The sequence below is a fragment of the Sander lucioperca genome, chromosome 11 (assembly GCF_008315115.2).
Source record: "Sander lucioperca isolate FBNREF2018 chromosome 11, SLUC_FBN_1.2, whole genome shotgun sequence".
Lineage (NCBI taxonomy): Eukaryota > Metazoa > Chordata > Actinopteri > Perciformes > Percidae > Sander > Sander lucioperca.
In genome coordinates, this window is record NC_050183.1 from 17,663,120 (window position 1) to 17,681,373 (window position 18,254).

Below are 18,254 nucleotides of genomic sequence, written 5' to 3' on the forward strand. Positions count from 1 at the left end.
CATCTGAATACACAAAGTAGACAATCAGCCGCATGTTGTACTGCATTGAAATGCACTTTTTCAAAGCAATCATAGTGGCTCTTGTTAACATTTTAATGAGAACAAATGAGATAACCAGCATTATCACTGTAATCAATGTCATCATTACCTAACCAGAGGGCTTTGAATTATCCCTTATGTTTTTTCTACATGCTTGGTTTGCAGACAGTAGGGGTTTTGCTCTAGCCAGGTAGCAGCTTTGCTGCCATTTATTATCTGACGGTGATGGCAAGTGCAAACAGTTGCTAGGGTAATAACAAAGTTTTATTGCCCTTCCTATTACGTTAATGCTGTCACATAATCTCTTCGTGCTTCCTGTTTGCTAGAAAGCTCTTTCTCATTCACATGATATGGGACAAAAGCTCAGAGCAGACGGATGCTGTCATTGTCGGAGTTCTTTATAAAACAGAGCAGAGCTGTTTCCAAGGTGAATAACAGTTCTGCACAACATCGGTTGCAGAAGGCCTCACTGTCAATTTTATATCAGGTAGTGTGAATGATTAAACATGCAGACTCAGAGTTTGCAAGTAGTTGTGCAAATACTCCACGTGACCATATGTTTACATTTGATTTTTCATTTATGTCATTGGTGTGAGTATATGAGATACTTTAAATACCCATGGCATCGTAAGTGTCATAACTGTAACATGTTTTTCATTACTGTATTGTATGTGTATGTGTGTGTACTCTGCTCAGCAATTTCTATAATAAAGATCAAAATATTATTTAAACCATGACAGGAAAAGGACAACACATTTTAGCATTTTATTTCCAAATAATGTAGTTTATTTTCTGGTACGTAAAAAAAGACAAAAGTGATATAAATATAATAATATAAATTAAATTGCACGTTTTTTTCATCTGTTTTGGTAAGAATGTGACACATACTGTATATTACAGGCAAATAAATACAAATAAATACAAAATCATAAAGTACCTTTCATGCCTGTTCGCAAACAGTGTAAGACTTTGACAGATATACATTTCACATCACAACCACAAATGTTTGCCTAATGGCAAAGAAAAGTGCTTTTCTCCTTCCCTCCCGTTTTGGTTGTCACTCAGTCTGTAATACTTTCACTTGACCTCGATGTACAAACTTCATCTGTGTTCACACAGCAGTCCACTTAAGGCATCAACCTCAAATTTTATTTCCATTTTCCTTTTCTCTTCAATCGTCGGCGTCTACAGAACAAACCCATCCACTACTGCTCTTGTGACGATCTCTGTGTTTGCACCCGCGTCCAGCTTTATGACGCAGCACCTAATGTCATGCCTTTCGCTTTCTCAACCTTTAAGGCGAACAACTAACAATCCTCCATCGGCTTATGGAGAGAGTTCACGCCTTCTTCTCCTGCTGGCGCTGCTTGGTGGCTTTGGCGCTTCGGTTGGCTTGGCACACTAGATCCCTGTAGGCTGGAGAGCGGAGGAAGCGAGGGTAGCAGTCTTTGGCCATGAGCATGTAGATCTTGTGCTGGGCCGGGTCGAAGCAAGAAGGTGACGCCGCCAGCATGTTGGCTCTGGTGATGTCACGAGTTTCGTGGTCAATGTTAATCTGGAAAAAAAGGACAAGGAGATTAGTTTTCTGTTTTCAATTTTGGAGAGGATAGCAGCTATAACAAAGCCTAACTGCAAAGTATGTGTTTTATGCCTCACAATCTAACTTTTCGGATTCAGATTTAAATCCTTTATATATATTGGTTTTCCTTACCTCCCGAGGAGCGTCGCTGCCAATGAATTCATCATAGATCTTCTGGGCTTTGGCTGGTAGTTTGGCAGTGCACTTGGTAGTCCTGTAATCTTCACAAGCAAAGTAGAACGCAATGTTCTCCTCGCTGAACTCAGACACCAGGAAGGCTGTGAAGGCGCACAGTCCGTCTGAGGAGAAAGAGGAAATTTGATTACCCATTATATATGATGTATGACATGATGTCCCCACAGGCGTTCCATGTGTCTATAAGTTTATGTACAGTATGCATTTACTGGCATTTGCATTGTCATTTTTTGTGTGCAAATGTGTCAAGAAAATCAAGATATTTACTTACATTTGCTGGACAGGAGTTTTTCAAAGGACTCTCTCCACCTAAGGCATTCCTCCAGGGTTGGCCTGAAAATAGATGAAGCGAGATTAGATTTAACCCAGAATTCCAATCAAGCACACAGTGACAACACATGTCAAATTATTTTTATAGTAGTATAGCACAATATGTGTGATGCTTACTTATTATGCCCTATTTTGCAGCAGGATAGATTCCAATTGGATTTTTGCAAAATGCTCCCCAGCCTTGCTTTCAGCTCCTTGGCCCTGTGAGGACAAGAAAACAGGTTAGATACATTTTTCACAACACCTTGATTGATTGCATACTGACAAGCAATTACTGTGCGGTAAAACTCAACGCAGCATGAATCCACACTGAGTGCAAAGTCTAAATTTAGCATAACCTAAAATGGTCATTTGACTTCTCCAATGCTCTCACACAGATAATATATATTTTTTGATAACAAAGATAAAAAAAACAAAAACAAACATCTGTCTTCCATATCCTGTAATCCAAATCCCAAAACATCAGCCATGTGAGTGTTTGCATGGCGCTTTATTTACCTTTCCAAGCAGCAGGTAGGCAGCGATGCTAGTCCTTTACACATACTGTAGCAGCAGGATGGCGCTGGTAGGGGTGGTGTCTCGGTCGGGTGGCAGTTAAATATCCATTTAGTAAAGCTCTTTAGGGAGCGTGGTAGTCTGTGTGTCTGAACAGAGCCAGAGCAGAGGTTTTATAGTCCTACCTCCCCTGCTTCTGACATGTCATCAGCCCTCTCAGCCAATCAGGTAGAGAGAGAGAGAGAGAGAGAGAGAGAGAGAGAGAGAGAGAGAGAGAGAGAGAGAGAGAGAGAGAGAGAGAGAGACGATGAGAGGGAGGATATACTGGGAAATAACTGTGAAATGATAAAAGCCACTTTTATTCTACAGTAAGCTCAGTTTGTCTTGCATGTCCCTGAAAACACAACACGTTAATAATCTTTTAGTGTTTTCTTTCAAAACAACTTATTTACACACATGAAAATAGAACATTTGCAGTATTTAAACCGCAGATGTGTGAATACTGTAGCCAGCTTTAAGATATTAGTTCCCTCTGAAATGGAGTAACATTTAGAGTATTCTTAAACTTGGCACTTATTTGTCATATTTGAGCTTTTTATTAGAATTTTTTAGAATCAGAAAGGGTTTTATTGCCAAGTACGTTTTTTAACACATACAAGGAATTTGTTTTGGTGTTGTTGGTGCACGTCACACCATGTTTTATCAAAACATTTTAGCTTCAAACTTGTGTTTTATCATGCAACTACAAATTGTTACAAAGCAGAGCTTGTCCTCAGTAAGTTTCCCCTGTGCAAAACAAGGTTTTAATCAATTGATCTGTGTGTAACCTCACAAGCCGATCTGCTAATAGCATCCTGTGTCGTCACATCGTTTCTCGACAGCTCCTCTGCTCCTTTGTTCCTGGTTCGCTTTGCACAAAGAAGACATAATTGAAGAAATAGGCAGGTTGATAAAGAACCTTTCTGCTGGTAAACACAGTAACACCCAGCCTCTTTATGGACCTGATAAAAGGTGTTCACTCCAGGGAATGATGGGAAGGATATGTAGTATTTACTTTGTTTAATTACATTACTGTAAGCAAGCTGAAAATACAGCCCACTGCTCAACACAATAAAGCTGAAGCGAGACAGTCTCCCATATGGCGAGCTGCAGGTTGCTTATCAAGGATTTGTTCATCATATAATTCAGATTAAAGGGCCATTAGGAAATCTCAGGCAATATGTGACTGAAGAATGGTAATGACTCATTACTTGCACTGCTTTACAGTGGCCTATTATGGCATATTTCCAAAACAGAGAAGTTCCTGTAGCTGATTAAAGCAACAGGAATCATTGATAATAAAAAGTCTGTTTTTGTAAAATTGTTGATGTTCTCTTCAATGCTAGATCCTAGAGTCACCAGAGCAAATACAGGAATTCGAGCATCTAAACGACAGTGAAAACATTGTGTTTCACTCGTCACACAAGTCTATAGCCATGGGCGTTTCGAGGAACTGAGACCCAACATGGCTGTATGATAGATAAAATCGACTCCGCTCTAATAAAGAAGTGTTCGTTGTCAGAGGTCAGTGGTATGATATAAATGTGTTACCTAAGTCACTTCCTAAGAAGCAGCTAGATTCAGGATTTTCATTAAGACACATCAACTATCTATGTGGACTACAATAACCAAAAAGATTCTTGCACCACAGCTCAGACCAACACATTATATACACTAAGACACAAGAAACTCTGACATTTATGTCTACCAGTTTGATCACGAGGAATATTGTATACTGATATTATATATATTTTATTGTTCAACAGTGATAAAAACCAACAATGGGTTAGTGTTTATCTCATACCCTGCCCTGGCTCTCAGCCCCAAGCCCATTGGTTCCTAATGCAGACTTAAATATTTAAAACATGTCACAATTACATACAGTAGTTTCACTTTTAAAAACAGGCTAAATCATTTCCTAAAACAGACTATAATAGTTTTTTTTAACAAATGTTACTCAAACAGGAGGAAATAGTGTCTTTGTTGAGACTATTTCACGGCTTCTCTACCCCTCCATCTAATCGCCAAAGTCTTTTTATTAGCGCCCATTTTAATAACTAATTGTTCACTCCTGAACGAGCTTCTCCTGATTGAAGTAATACTTGTTGTAGGATCCACTCATTGATGGTTTTAGTGTTTTTATGGGATTTGTTGATAAGAAAAACTATAGAATTTGAACAGACTGATCCTTTAAAGAGGAAGTGGGTGTAAGAAAAGTTATGGCTTTGGTTATTTGTTTGAATGCTTTGAAAACAAAACTATTTGTTTTCCTGACAAGCGACCTTTTGCGGTTGAGTGAACAATGGTTGTTTCCTCTCAGATGCAATGGTCGAAGTAGATAGTTGTTAGCAATTGGAAATAGAATGCCATTTTGCTGGGGAGAATTTAATTGCACTGTTTTTTATTGCCAGAAAAGAACAAAGGTCTGCCTGGGAGCATGTGGGATCCCTGCCACCCACTCACCTACTCAAACACTCATACTGTGATGTCAGCACACTTCTGCGTCTCCATCAGACCTATTGAGACAAGACAACCGGAATCCAGAGAATAAAAGAAAAAAGATTTTTTTTTTTTTTTATTATATTGTTGAGCAAAGGGCTTTCCTGGAAACTGGAGACTCACTGTCCTTGAAGCTGTCAAATGGAGCACACGTTACCAAACACCTCACTCCAACACAATTTCTATTATACCGATATACCACGAAAAGCACCCACAATTAATTAGAAAAAATATATATTTTTAACACTGGTAGGATTACAACTGGTTGTGAGAAACGTGTACGTGAGTATTTAGCATTTTTGCAATGGTTATTATCATTGCTAAAGACATATGTGATAGGTAAGATAACATCTTGTTTCTCAGAAAAACAGTTCTGGTGAAATCCCTCTCTGGATCTAAGCAAGAGAGAGTTTCATTGTTTGATCAGCCTGATCGTCTGGTGATGTTTTTTGTGGGCCTCTGACTGTCATGCATCCCTTTACGCTGATGTTCCACATGATGTGTGTAGTATATGACCATTCTATAACTTTCTATAAACTTTGTCCTAAAGGTTTGTTATAAGGGAGTCCTATGAACTTTACTCTACTTTCACTGAGAACATCTGGAAATTGTTAACATGAGCAGAGGTCCCCCCAAGACAGAAGAGACCTTTGTTGGAGTTGTGCCAGATAACAGGCATTGATTGGTCAGTTATCCGATCCAATGGTATACTTACAAATCACGCCCTATGCTAATTCAATGCCTTGAGATATAAGTTTTGTCCACACAAAGAAAAGGCAGAGCGGCAAATTTTGAGGTTTGGGTTGGTCGTTCTCCAAGCTCTCTGCAGGAGTTTGTAAAATTGATGCTGAATCTTTGCTTGTAATAAACCTTTTTATAATCAAGAACAGTGTCGGCGGATTCCTCTTCATACAGCATCACAGCATTACTATTTAAGGCACCACATGTGTTAACTATATTTTCCTTAAAGTAAATGGATTATTAATCTATGGATTAAATGGTTATCGCTGACAGAATCTCTGTCTGTGCGCATGATGCTCTCAGTATTGAGGTTGTTTAGACCTGGAGCACCTTTAGCCAGTTTTCAGTCCTAGAACGAGTGAGTTTAGGAGTGATAGGAGTTTTCTATGTATTTTCTAGCCATCTAATATCTAAAAACTAACATTGCCTAACTTTACCGATACATTTAGCTCACTTCACGACTGAGACTGATACGGACATTTTTATTGCCATGTCACTCTGATTCCTATTATTTGAATTCTTTGTGTTTTTGTCACTGCTCACACAGTTGATGTCTCATTCTCTCTCGGTCTGTGTTCAGCAGCGTCTCGGGTTTATATTTTATAAGCCATGACAGGAGGCCCCTGGCACTTTTCCCCTCACAACCCAAAGTTAAATATAAGTCTTGAATGAGGGCTTTGTTGTAGTGTTGTTGTTTGATGTAGAAGCGGTGAAGGATCAAAAGGCAATAATAAATAAAATTACTTTAGAAACATATCTTTGTGTCAAAAAGTATTTGACTGTTGATGTACTATGTACTATTTTACAGTTATTTGCTCTACATTTCAAAAATGGCCTTTATATGAGAACACTGGTAAAAACAAAAAAAACAAAAACTGAAGACAATTTATCTTGAATGTGTCACATTAGAATATTAAAAAGCACCAAGGAAATGCAGGCAATGTTGAGAAACCAGAAGTGACATTTACCTGTATGAGAGAGCCTCAAACGAAAGGTCTCTCTCACTCCTAGCTTGCGTCATCACCTCTAGGACAGAATCGAGGCTGAGGCCAGTTTGGGATACTTACGTGTCAGAGCCCTACTTTACCTCAACCCACAATTCTACTTTTATTATTCACTAAGCTCTTTTACCTCATGTTACCTAAAACCAGAAGTCTTTTCTCATCTCTGTTCATCTCTAGCTGGGGCGAAGACCTTTTAGTTTCATTTGGGCTCAGCTGTGATGGAGGGAAAGCTCATCTTCAGCTCAGTGTGCTCCTTTCACAGTTCACCTCCATCTGGGTTCTGCTGCGGAGATGAGAAAGCAGGATTGGGATCATCCTCTCGTCGGGGGATGCTATTATGCCACCCTCTATGATGCATAATCACCAAAGAGAAAATGACAAATACATCCGATGAGGTCCCTGACACTGTACTTTAACTCTGTGTTGGAAAACAGAGCAGCAACAGGCAATAATAGTATTATTTGATTGTAAATTACACTCTGATGGCAACACATGTTGTGTGCAAAAACCTGCTTTTGCTGCTCAAGCTTGCATGCATCTCCTTGAAGTTAAAAATCCAAATTCAGTGAGATTAAGATTTCCAAAATGGCTAACACCATCTGCTTGATGCTAGCCCAGTTAGCTGTTAAAGTTTGTCTTTTGTCACGGGCAGCTCACAGTGCTAACTACAAACAGACGTCCTTTTAGCCATATTTTGGCAAAAATATTATTTGGAACATGTTGAGCATAATACAAATGGCACACAAGTGGATTCTAATGCAATCGGAATTTAGGACGTTTCTAGCCTGGATGTTTGAATACTTTTTCACAGTGAAATTTGGTCTGGTTGGAAACGTGGTGACTGTTTAAGAAGTAGTGTGTAGATTACAATGGGACGTACACTCAGTTGCCAGTTTATTAAGTACACTTGGCTGAAATTATTGCCCTATACCATCTGTAATAATGAGGCTAGACTGAATATTAGAAACACGCAACACAATTTAGAAGTACCACATAGTGCAGCCTCCAAAATGACCATTAGGTTAATTCAAATTTCTCTAAAACATTTACCTGACCATTATAAGCTTTTAAGACGGTTAGATCTATTGCAGGGATGTTGTATTGGACTGCATTATTTTTTTAAGGAACTGGCAAGTGGGTGAATCTGTAACATAAGTGTGAAGCAATAAAAGTGTGCTCAATCAATCTTCTCTTGATAGATATAATCAGAATACTGAATCAGAATTGGGTCCCAATGTGGTTTGCTGTTAAACAGATAGTTTCCAACTGGAAGAACATCTTGCTCTTTGTGTTTTTATTGATGATGACAACACGGCTCAAAGACCGTTGTGCTCTGGAGGACAATTCAGCTCTCGGCATGCTCCAACAAGGAGGCTGCACTCCTTTGTTTGAAGCATTTACCAGCTGTTCAATTTGCTTTGCTTTGTGATGCTGATTGCAAATCATTTCCACAACACAGAATGTACAAATTAGGCTGCAGAACAGACAGACACACTCAAAGCTTACTGAACATCTTTTCCTGTGGGTGCACTTCCAGTGCGCTGCGAGACTTCTGGTGCATGTGTGCACCATCACTGTTCAGTCAATAAAACTCAACTGTGGACAGGCTTCCCTGCAGACTTGGTGTGACTTTGTGCCCGAAGAAGCGTTGAAAGCACAGCCAAAGCAATCATTTTCCAGTAATAGCCCTGTGTTTGTGGCTTGTTTGTGTTCATGGCCTGTATGTGTTGGAGAAAAGAAGGTAAAATAGGAAAAACCCAACATGCAGGTCAATGCCACAGGAAGTGTCTGTAATGTTTCCCGACATTACATCAGCTTGTTTGTCTGTTTGTTTTCTTTTTCTGAAGGTCCCTCAAAGTAGTGACTAAGGAGCGGAAGGGGACAGCTGAAAGCCTGTTTAAACCAATAACTGAATGGAAACATTCAAACAAAAAGATGAATTGTTAAATTGGTAAATTCTTGCCAATGGATCTGCACAATAATAGAAATGTTTCAAATGGAGATCCAAACAAAGAGGATGGATGAGTTAGCTTATTTTGGTCCTGATGTTTGTGTAGTATTGTACAGTATATTCATTTTGTTGTTTGTGATTAAAGCAGTTCTTGTCTAATGCTGGATAGTTCTCCACTCACTAGAAAAAAATGATTCACACATTTGAATAATTAGGGTTTTAGTCTACTGGAATATGTTGGCTGTATATGTGTTTATTATCAACATGGCAAAGCTTTCCCGCATTTTTCCACTTTGCTCCATGTTTTTATGGCAATGGATGAGTTGGCTTAAGACAGATTTATAATCTATGTACCTGGCTGGATTCAGATTCAGATTTATTTATTTTGGTTTATTTTCATTCAAGCATGTTAAAAACATGACGGAACGGAATTTGTTACTCAGACTCAGCAGCGTACACAATAAATAACGAGTGTTTTAGCTAGAATACAATAATAATAACATCTAAACCCTATAATAAATAGAACACGAAGTTAAAACCAAGCAGCAGTTAAAAGAATAGTGCATCAGTAAGTAAAAAAAGACAAAGGACGGACTTAAACGCATGTCTCACTAGACTATCATCTACTTCATACTGGAGAAAGTGGACGACCACAACTTGTCGTTGTGTACACTTCTGTTTTTGAACATATTAAACAAACATTATAACATGTTAGTTAGTGAGCTTTAGCTGCTGGAAGGAGGATATTGTTACCTTTGTGACAGAGCCAGACTAGTTGTTTTCAATCTCTATGCTAATCTAAGATGGTTATCAATCTTCTCATCTAAACCTCAGCCAGAAAGGGAATAAGTGCATTTTACAAAAATGCCAAACTATTCCCTTAGGCCAAGTAGTTCCATTTACATGCTGTTTCAGTAAACACAGACAACAGATTACACATTTTTGCCATTCCTGGGAACGTGACATGTCATGATGAGTCTGCTTACAGACAGGAGGTGGAACAGATGGTCCAATGGTGCAGTCAGAACCACCTGGAGTTAAACCCCAAGAAGACTGTGGAGATGACAGCGGACTTCAGGAGAAGTCTCCCCCCCCCACCATCCAGAACGACACAGTGGCCACTTTGGATTCCTTTAGGTTCCTGGGATCAACCATCTCACAGGACCTAAAATAGTCTCCCCACATTGACTCTGTCCAGAAAAAGGCCCAGCAGAGGTTATACTTCCTGCAACAGCTAAGGAAGTTTAATCTGCCTAAGGAGATGCCGACCACTTTCTACTCAGCCATCATTCAGTCTGTCATCTGCACCTCCATCACTGTCTGGTTTGGGTCAGCCACCAAACGGGATAGGGCCAGACAGCAACGGACAATTAGGGCTGCAGAGAGGATCGTTGGAACTGACCTTCCCTCCATCCAGGAGCTGTACTGGTCCAGGGTCAGGAAAAGGCCAGCAAAAATCTCTGCAGACCCCTCACATCCTGGTCACAAACCGTTCAACCTCCTTCCCTCTGGTAGGCGATACAGGGCACTGTTCGCCAAAACCAGCCGACACGGAGACAGTTTCTTCCCCCAAGCAGTCACTCTGTTGAACACTCAGAAATAGCCCCTACCCTCACACTGAACAAAGTCAACCACCACTGTTCTGCTCATCTACCTCATGTCTATTTCAATCCTATAATTACAATATTGTTATTAATATATTACCATTGCACTGATCTGCCTTGCACTGTACTCATATTTAAATCCTAAAATCTCAGTCTATTGACCGATATTGCACTATTCCTTCCCTCTCTTTTGTATATTTTTTTTGTAAAATTGTAAATTCTATTGTATTGATATACTGTACACTATTTTCTTTATATTCTTACCGTCAACTCTGTTTTTTATTCTTAATATGTTAAGTACCGGAGTCAAATTCCTTGTTTGTCTACGCAAACCTGGCCAATAAAGCCGATTCTGATTCTGATGGTACAGCAACACCTTCAAATAAGGCCATATCCATGTTTGCCTGGATTGTTAATGGAGCTCAAATTTCACAAGTGGTTTCAGCGCATGTATTGGCACCATGACGGTAAACTGATCGCAGGGTTCTGTCCTATGCAAGATGCCTTAAGAACGATGTGTTATTATAATTATACTGTAATTATGATACCTTGGCTTAAGTGTAAAAAGCATCCAAATCTTTGCTAAAAATGTCATCTTTAAAACTGAGTTCACAAGATGTAATCTTGGGGTTGAGTGTGAGGGAAGGAAGCTTCATGATCTGGACTAGAATTTAAAAGTATCTTTAAGAAATAAAATGTCTTTAGGACTCACGTTCCTCTGAAATAATGATCAAGCTTAACAAAATATGTTGGGTTCAAAACATTTTTGGCTGTTTGGTCTCCGTGGAAGTGCGTCTGACAGTGTGCACGGAGGAGCCTCAGGTTGATCATCTGCCTGATCGTCCTCTGGGGAGGAGAGGAGCAGCCTGCTGCAGGCCCAGCCAGATGCTCAATGTGGCTGTTAAACAATAACCACTGGAGTGTGCTCCCCCCTCAGCAACACTGTGGTGCGGGACTACTCCCAGGAGACTGTTTAAACAGAGGTCAGCCAAGCCTACAATATGCAAATGGTCCTAAAATTTAAAGTGATAATCTGTGAAATAATATATGTGTTTTTCATTACTGCTATGCTGTTTTTTGCACTAATTAATATCAGAAATCCCTTTATGTTCAAACCTTGTCTTGAGTTCAATCAACTTTTTCTTTTGATGTTCTGTTGGAATTTGCACTCCATTCTTAATGTGTTTAGTTTAGTGCTGTCAAACGATTAAAATATTTAATCGTGATTAACTGCATTAATGTCATAGTTAACTCACAATTAATTGCAATTAATCGCACATTTTTATCTATTCTAAATGTCTCTAGATTTCTTTTTGTCCCATTATTTTTTCTCATTTTAATGCTCTTATCAACATGGAAAAGTGGATTGGCTTGCTTTGTGCTTTTGTCGCCTGGCTTTGACGAGGGGGCGGAGAATTCGCATCAGCTGTGTGCTTGACCATCAAGTGGTATTTCAGACTGGACGTGCTGCGATGATAGCTCAGTTCACAACGACAAAACACACAGATCACTTTGGTCTTGTCAATGGAACCATTTGGCAACTTTCTAAAAGTAAACTTTCCATTCAGAATCTTATTGCCACCCATTTCGGTGTCTTGCGCTCGCCATCCACTCAAAACGTAACGTTAGCCTACTACTCTTTGGCCGGCTCGCAAGCCCAAACAAGTGTGTGCGGCGTGCCTGTTTTGTTTCCGGTCTAGCTAGAGCCGGTGTGGTGTTGGTAGTTTTTCTAACGTTACTAGTTGTTGCAACAGCATGTGAAAAAAACTACAAAGTTTGCTATGCCAAAAAGAGCGTTAATCTCGCCATAAACGCTAATAACGCGTTTAACTGACAGCACTATTTTAGTTATGTAAGATGTGTGTGGTCACACCACCTACTTTTGTTACTTCTCAAATTTCAAGAATGGAAAGCACTGTGAATGGAAGTAGTGCAGTGTGCAATTAAACCTCAGACAGTACAGCAGAAGTCACACAAGCAATAGTCAGCTGGATTCTGCACAGGTGGTAGCTGGTATTCTGTAACAAGATGTCTGTTTGACATAATGATGCTTTGAACTATATGCTAACATTAGCAATTAGACTATCATAGTCATAATATTGGCTTTATGTGTGAGCATGCTAACATTTGCACATGCTAACATTTGCTAATTAACACTTAATACAAGCTAGACTGATGGGAATTGCATTTATTTTGCAGGTATTTGACCACAAACCAATGTGTGGGCAAATAGAAATGTTTAGCTGATGATGGCACTAGATGAAAAGTTAGGAGCTCACCTAAGATTCCTAAACTTCAATTACAAAGATTGTAGAAAAAGATATTTCACTAGATAAGTGACATTTTGACCTGCTGGTGGTGTTCGATTAAAGTCATTATGTGAAGAACATGAATGTCTGTACCAAATGTCATCAGTCCATGTAATAGTAATATTTTTTTCCAAACCAAAAATGGTGGTGAAACCTAAAGTCAACATTGACTTTTTTAAAGTTACGTAACATTCTTAACTAACGTACATTAGTATTTTAACCCAAACCACAATCTTTTCTGAGTAGTTTTGTTGCCTAAACCTATAACCAAGTAACACTTGTTTTGTTTGAATTCCCAACGGGACTCCCCGAGCGTTAAAAAGTGACACCAAGGTGTCCTGACCATGCTAACAGCGACCGTTACCATGTCAATAGAACCTACTACTAGGTGTAGCAGGGCCATTCTTACCCATATGAGGCTGATAATCACTGATAATGCCAATTCAATGGAGTGATAACATTTGAAATGGGTGGCCAAACAAACACATGGTATCTTCAAAAGATAACCCAGCGTTAGAAAACATGTTAGTACCTTGTTTCCTTAGCAATATGCTACTGCTACTACATTATGACGCCTGTGTTTTAATCATTTCCTCTGTACATATTTACATACAGTATTTGGGTTCCCGCCAGCAGCAACACTGGTAACTAGGGACATTTGACTTTTTTCTTTTTTTTCCCCTTACAAATGCCTTTGGGATGAAGCACCAAACATGTGTTGAAACATGATACTTTTTATATGACAATTCAGGTACCTTCTTCAAAGTCAATCCACATCAAGTGTAAATGTGTTGTGTGCGTCTGTGCTGTCACGTGTGCTCTTCATTTTACACTCACAGATCATTAAGCCCCTGGGTATCCATTATTGTACCAGTTTGACTGAAGTATTAATAGACCTTTTAAAAGTGTGTGTGTGTGTGTGTGTGTGTGTGTGTGTGTGTGTGTGTTGTAATGTGTGTATTAGAAAGAGGTGGCGTGTAATTGGAGAGTAGCAGGGTAATCTGGCTGAGCTGAACCAAATTTCACATTCATGAATAAAATATAACCATGATGTTCTCTCCAACAAAACCCCCCTCCAGTCGTTGAATGACTGTGACATGTAGGTGGTCCTTTATCAGCAGAGCTTGCCCCGGAGAAATTACCGATAATAATTAACTTGATGCTGAATAGCTTTGTTTTGTATTTGTTGCTGTACCCCAGTAGTGGGGTTGCGAAACGTCGGGCACAGACAACAACAGGACTGATATTTGACACCTTTCAACATCACATACACACAGGTGCTGCCTTGGAGATCAAGACAAACAATCGGTAATGTCAATACCAGGGAGCAGCAGGCACTTTTATTATTCCCAGAGACTGTTGTTTGGAACTGAAAATAAGAGGTAACACACAAGTGGGCAATCCAGTCCTATGGGAATTTGGTTTAATAAGGACCTGAGGATACAGTATCAATAGAGATATGTGGAGATTTGTTAAAAATTGTGTTCTGCTCTTTGTGCATATTATACCCAGATGACAATAAAGCATGTTGAAACCAAGGGGGAAAGTGTCTGTCAACAACCCGTAGATCCTATGGCGCCATTTTGATGCTAACAAGCCATCACCCGCCGTTAGCATTCCATTGACTGCCATTCATTTTGACGTCACTTTCACAGCGAATAACTTTACATCTGAAGCGTTTAAAGACTATTTATCCATTGTTTATTTCTAAAGAAACACGACAATGTACAAAATACTCCATTACCTTGTACCTCACGTTATGGCTCCGTAGCAGACGTTTTTGTAAAAATAGGCTAACGATTGTGTCATAACCATGCGACTTTCTGTCGCACAGTAGAGGAATTACCATATAGTACAGGAGAAGCTTGCAGGCAGTTTTGACTTACATTAGCTGTTTAAGTTTAATTACTAATGTTAACTAGCATTTTAGTTAGCAATAATTAGCCTGTGCCCATGTTATCTCCTTACATATACCTACGCTCTCCTTCTCTGCAAAATTGGGAATGATTGAGATTTCTCTTGTCACAGCTACCAGAAGACTTACAACTTTCAGACAGGTTGCTCATGTCACATTTACGTTGTCTCTCTCAGTTGGAGGCTGCTCAGTAATGCTCAGCGCTCACCGTAAAAGTGCTTCTAATATCCTTCACTGGTCTCCGTCCAGAGCAACGGGATCTGTTGGTCCAGTTTATATACTGTCTATAGTTGAAACAGCCTGGTTATTATACTGAATTGCAATTAAAAAAAACCCAAATCATTGTTTTTGGATTTGGAGTTGACCAAAGACCTATTTGCACAGGACTAGTATCACCAGGGGACCTCATGTGAGTTAGAAATTCCCCCCCCCCCCCCCCACGGGATATTTGGTAATAGCTTGATGATAACTTGTGTTAGCCGCCAGTTGCTTATTAGCACATCTAGCAAACAGAGAAACAATGGCATTTATTTAAAGTCATGCCTCTGGCCATCATATGGTCTCCACCAACTCCTGAGTAAAATATTTGAGTCTTTGGCTGCTGGATGTTTTAAATAAGTACTCATTCTTGGCTAGTTGCTAACTGTGAACAATGAACAAGGCTAAAATGCTACTTTGAGCTGCAGAGTTGGTTGATAATACTCTGTCATTGCATGCAAGCCCTCATGCACTTTACAGATTAATTTAATTCAGTGTAGAAAACATATTGACTAATTGAGCGTTATATTTACATCTTACATCATCTGATGAAATACACCACTAAACAATTGTGATAACATGTACAATTAATTTTGTTTTGTTGTTTTTCCTGCACTTCTGTTGTTTGTCTCAGAGCTGAACGGGACAAGTTATCAACTATCCTGCTCATCCTCCCCGTGATCTATAGTCATGGCAGCGCTGCACCATGGGTATTGTGTTTACTATTGATTAAGAGACCAGAGACACAGATTTGCAGAGAGAAGAGAGATACTGTAGAACAGTAGGAGGGAAACAAAGGATAGAATGATGAAGAGATTGAGGGATACTGATGTCATTTTCCTTTTGGTTGCTGTCCATTAAAATAAACAAATGAATAAAATGTTTGTTTAAAGTCAGTTGAAGGAAGAAGGTTAAGTTTGTGAAAAATGTTAATAGTGCTGTGGTTGAACGCAACAAAGTGCATTGTGATCAAGATGAATATGAGGCTCTTTTTTTTCAGTGACAGTTGAGTTTAGCCACAAAAAGTTGACTGTCATACGGCAATGTGACAGTTTACTTTAGGCACCAAAATGGCTAGTTCACATTAGAAAAAAGGTCTGTGGTTTGGGTTAAAAACACCAGTACCCTAAATATTACACCCAGGACACATCAATTTCCTGGGTAAAAGTCTTGTGTTTTCTCCTCAACTTCTTCCATGACTCAAACATGCTGCCCTGCTCGAAAGCTGAGTGTTTTGGGACCCACAAACCACCCTGACCTCCTCCCTATGCAGAATTTTGCGGTGTTATACAGCGGCAGTCAGTGGGGGACTTAAATAAGTGGAATACATATGAATTACAGTACAGTGACAAATATAATGTCACAGTGGGCTTATCCATCCTACTAGTGCCCCAGATACTAGAAAAGAGCACTGGCTTCCTCATAAGTGGTGCTCTAGACCACAGGTCTTCTGCCTTAAGTGAGAGAGCTGGCTCAGGGACCCTCTACTACATTTATGGTATAAAATTAAGTTGCATATTAAACTGGTCCTACAATAACGTTTGCACGGCCTAAAGCCTAAATACAAACCTTTTAAGTGCATAGAATACTAAGCTATTGAAATAGTAATTGTCGGCATGATTTTATAAATCTTTAATTCAATGTTAAACATACATGTGGCACAGGAATCATGTTTCCATCATAATTGAGGTGGTTTTTGTCTTTTTCGAAAAAGAGTTAATGCGCAAAATGGGAGATGGAAAACGCTTTGCCGAATAAGTTTTTGACGTAGTGAACATGTAACTCACATGACTATAGTCCCGGTATCCATCGGATGGGGGAAGGATCGGGATATGGGTCCCATCCAGTGTGCCGTACACTTGTGGCAAAAGGTGCGTGGTGTTGGAGTTGCGGTGCACTATTGCCTGTGCCTCAGCCACGTTGGGTAAATTGATGAATTGGTTCAACAACTTGTATCGTATGGCCCGGCACACTGTGTATAGACAGCGGTGAACGGTTGTCCTGCTGACACCAAATGTCTCTGCCACAACCCTGTATTCTGCACAGGTGGCCAACTTGTACAATGCTACCTCTCTCCATTTAGCCAAAGAACTTAGCTTCTAAACTCTTTGATTTAGCAGGCTGATTTGCAATCTACAACCATGCGTAACGTCAACTTGTGACGAAACTACGTAGTTTAGTTTATTTGCTCTAAACCAGTTGATGGAAACGCTTCTAATTCGCATTTTCTTTTTTATTTTTTGCGACATTTTAAAAGTTTGCTTAAATTTCACTTGACAATTAGATGGAAACATGACTAGTGAATCCTTAGGATTAACTGTATCTGTGGATGGCTGCCTTAGTGACTACCTTACCTATAGGCTAGTAAGCCTATCATTAGGGCTGTCAGTGTTAACCGCGATGCGATTAAGGGCCGACGTGATGCGATTAATTTTTTTTAAATCGCATACCAGCATTTATTAATTTATTTTACACTTCACTCGGTTTTGTGTTGTGCATAACAGGCTACTACTTTGACCCTTTGCAGCACCGTTACTTATCATCAAGCTGCCACTTCCTCGTAACACATCCTGCTGTTGCAGGCTGCAGGCATGATGGAGAAACACAGCAGCAATGAAATCCTGAATGGCGCTTTTTATTTTCCAAAACTCCCGGATGGCTCGTAGATCAGTCGAAAGCCATATGCACATTGTGTAAAGCCGAATTAAAATATCACCAAAGCACGTCAAGCTTGAGCTACCACCTACGGAGCTAAGCATAGTAGTACAGTTAACGTGATGCTACCAGCTAGCATGCTACCCACTCAGGAGAGTGCTACTTGTCGACCTGTGGATGAAACCAAATCCCAAATAATTACTACAGCTATTGCGAAACGGGTGGCAACTAACTGCAGACCTGTCAGCATCGTAGAGGACTTCGGACTTAAAGACGTACTACGGTTGACCTGTCTCGTTGCCGTCGAGGGGGACAGTAGTTTTCATGGATACACAACCTGTATGACACGGAGAAAGCAGCCACAGTGGAACTGCTGCAAACGCTGTCTTATTAACCGGTGATCATTGGACGTCAGTGAGGAATCAACATTATTTAGGAGTTACTAAACACTATATTGACTCTAGTAAGAATAGGGATTTTTAGTTTTTTGGTTAGGTACTTGGAGGAATTGTGCAATAATGACAGATTCACACATTTTTCTTTTGTTTACAGTAAATAAATAATTACAAATCTTAAAGTCAAGTTCATAAAGTAACTTTCTTTGCATTCATTTGATTCCTAATCAAGATACACTGGTAAAT

General features: G+C 39.6%; 1 protein-coding gene across 1 annotated transcript; it reads right to left on the minus strand.

Annotated features, from left to right (window-relative positions):
• Positions 1 to 1,202: 1,202 nt before the first annotated feature.
• LOC116038200 (regulator of G-protein signaling 5-like) lies at positions 1,203 to 2,859 on the minus strand. Its single transcript, XM_031282438.2, has 5 exons — positions 2,642 to 2,859; positions 2,261 to 2,344; positions 2,085 to 2,146; positions 1,751 to 1,917; positions 1,203 to 1,594 (listed from the first exon to the last, which is right to left on the minus strand). Exons 1-5 carry the CDS (start codon positions 2,683 to 2,685, stop codon positions 1,379 to 1,381), a joined length of 573 nt encoding a protein of 190 aa, XP_031138298.1. The 5' UTR covers positions 2,686 to 2,859; the 3' UTR covers positions 1,203 to 1,378.
• Between the last annotated feature and the right edge of the window lie 15,395 nt (positions 2,860 to 18,254).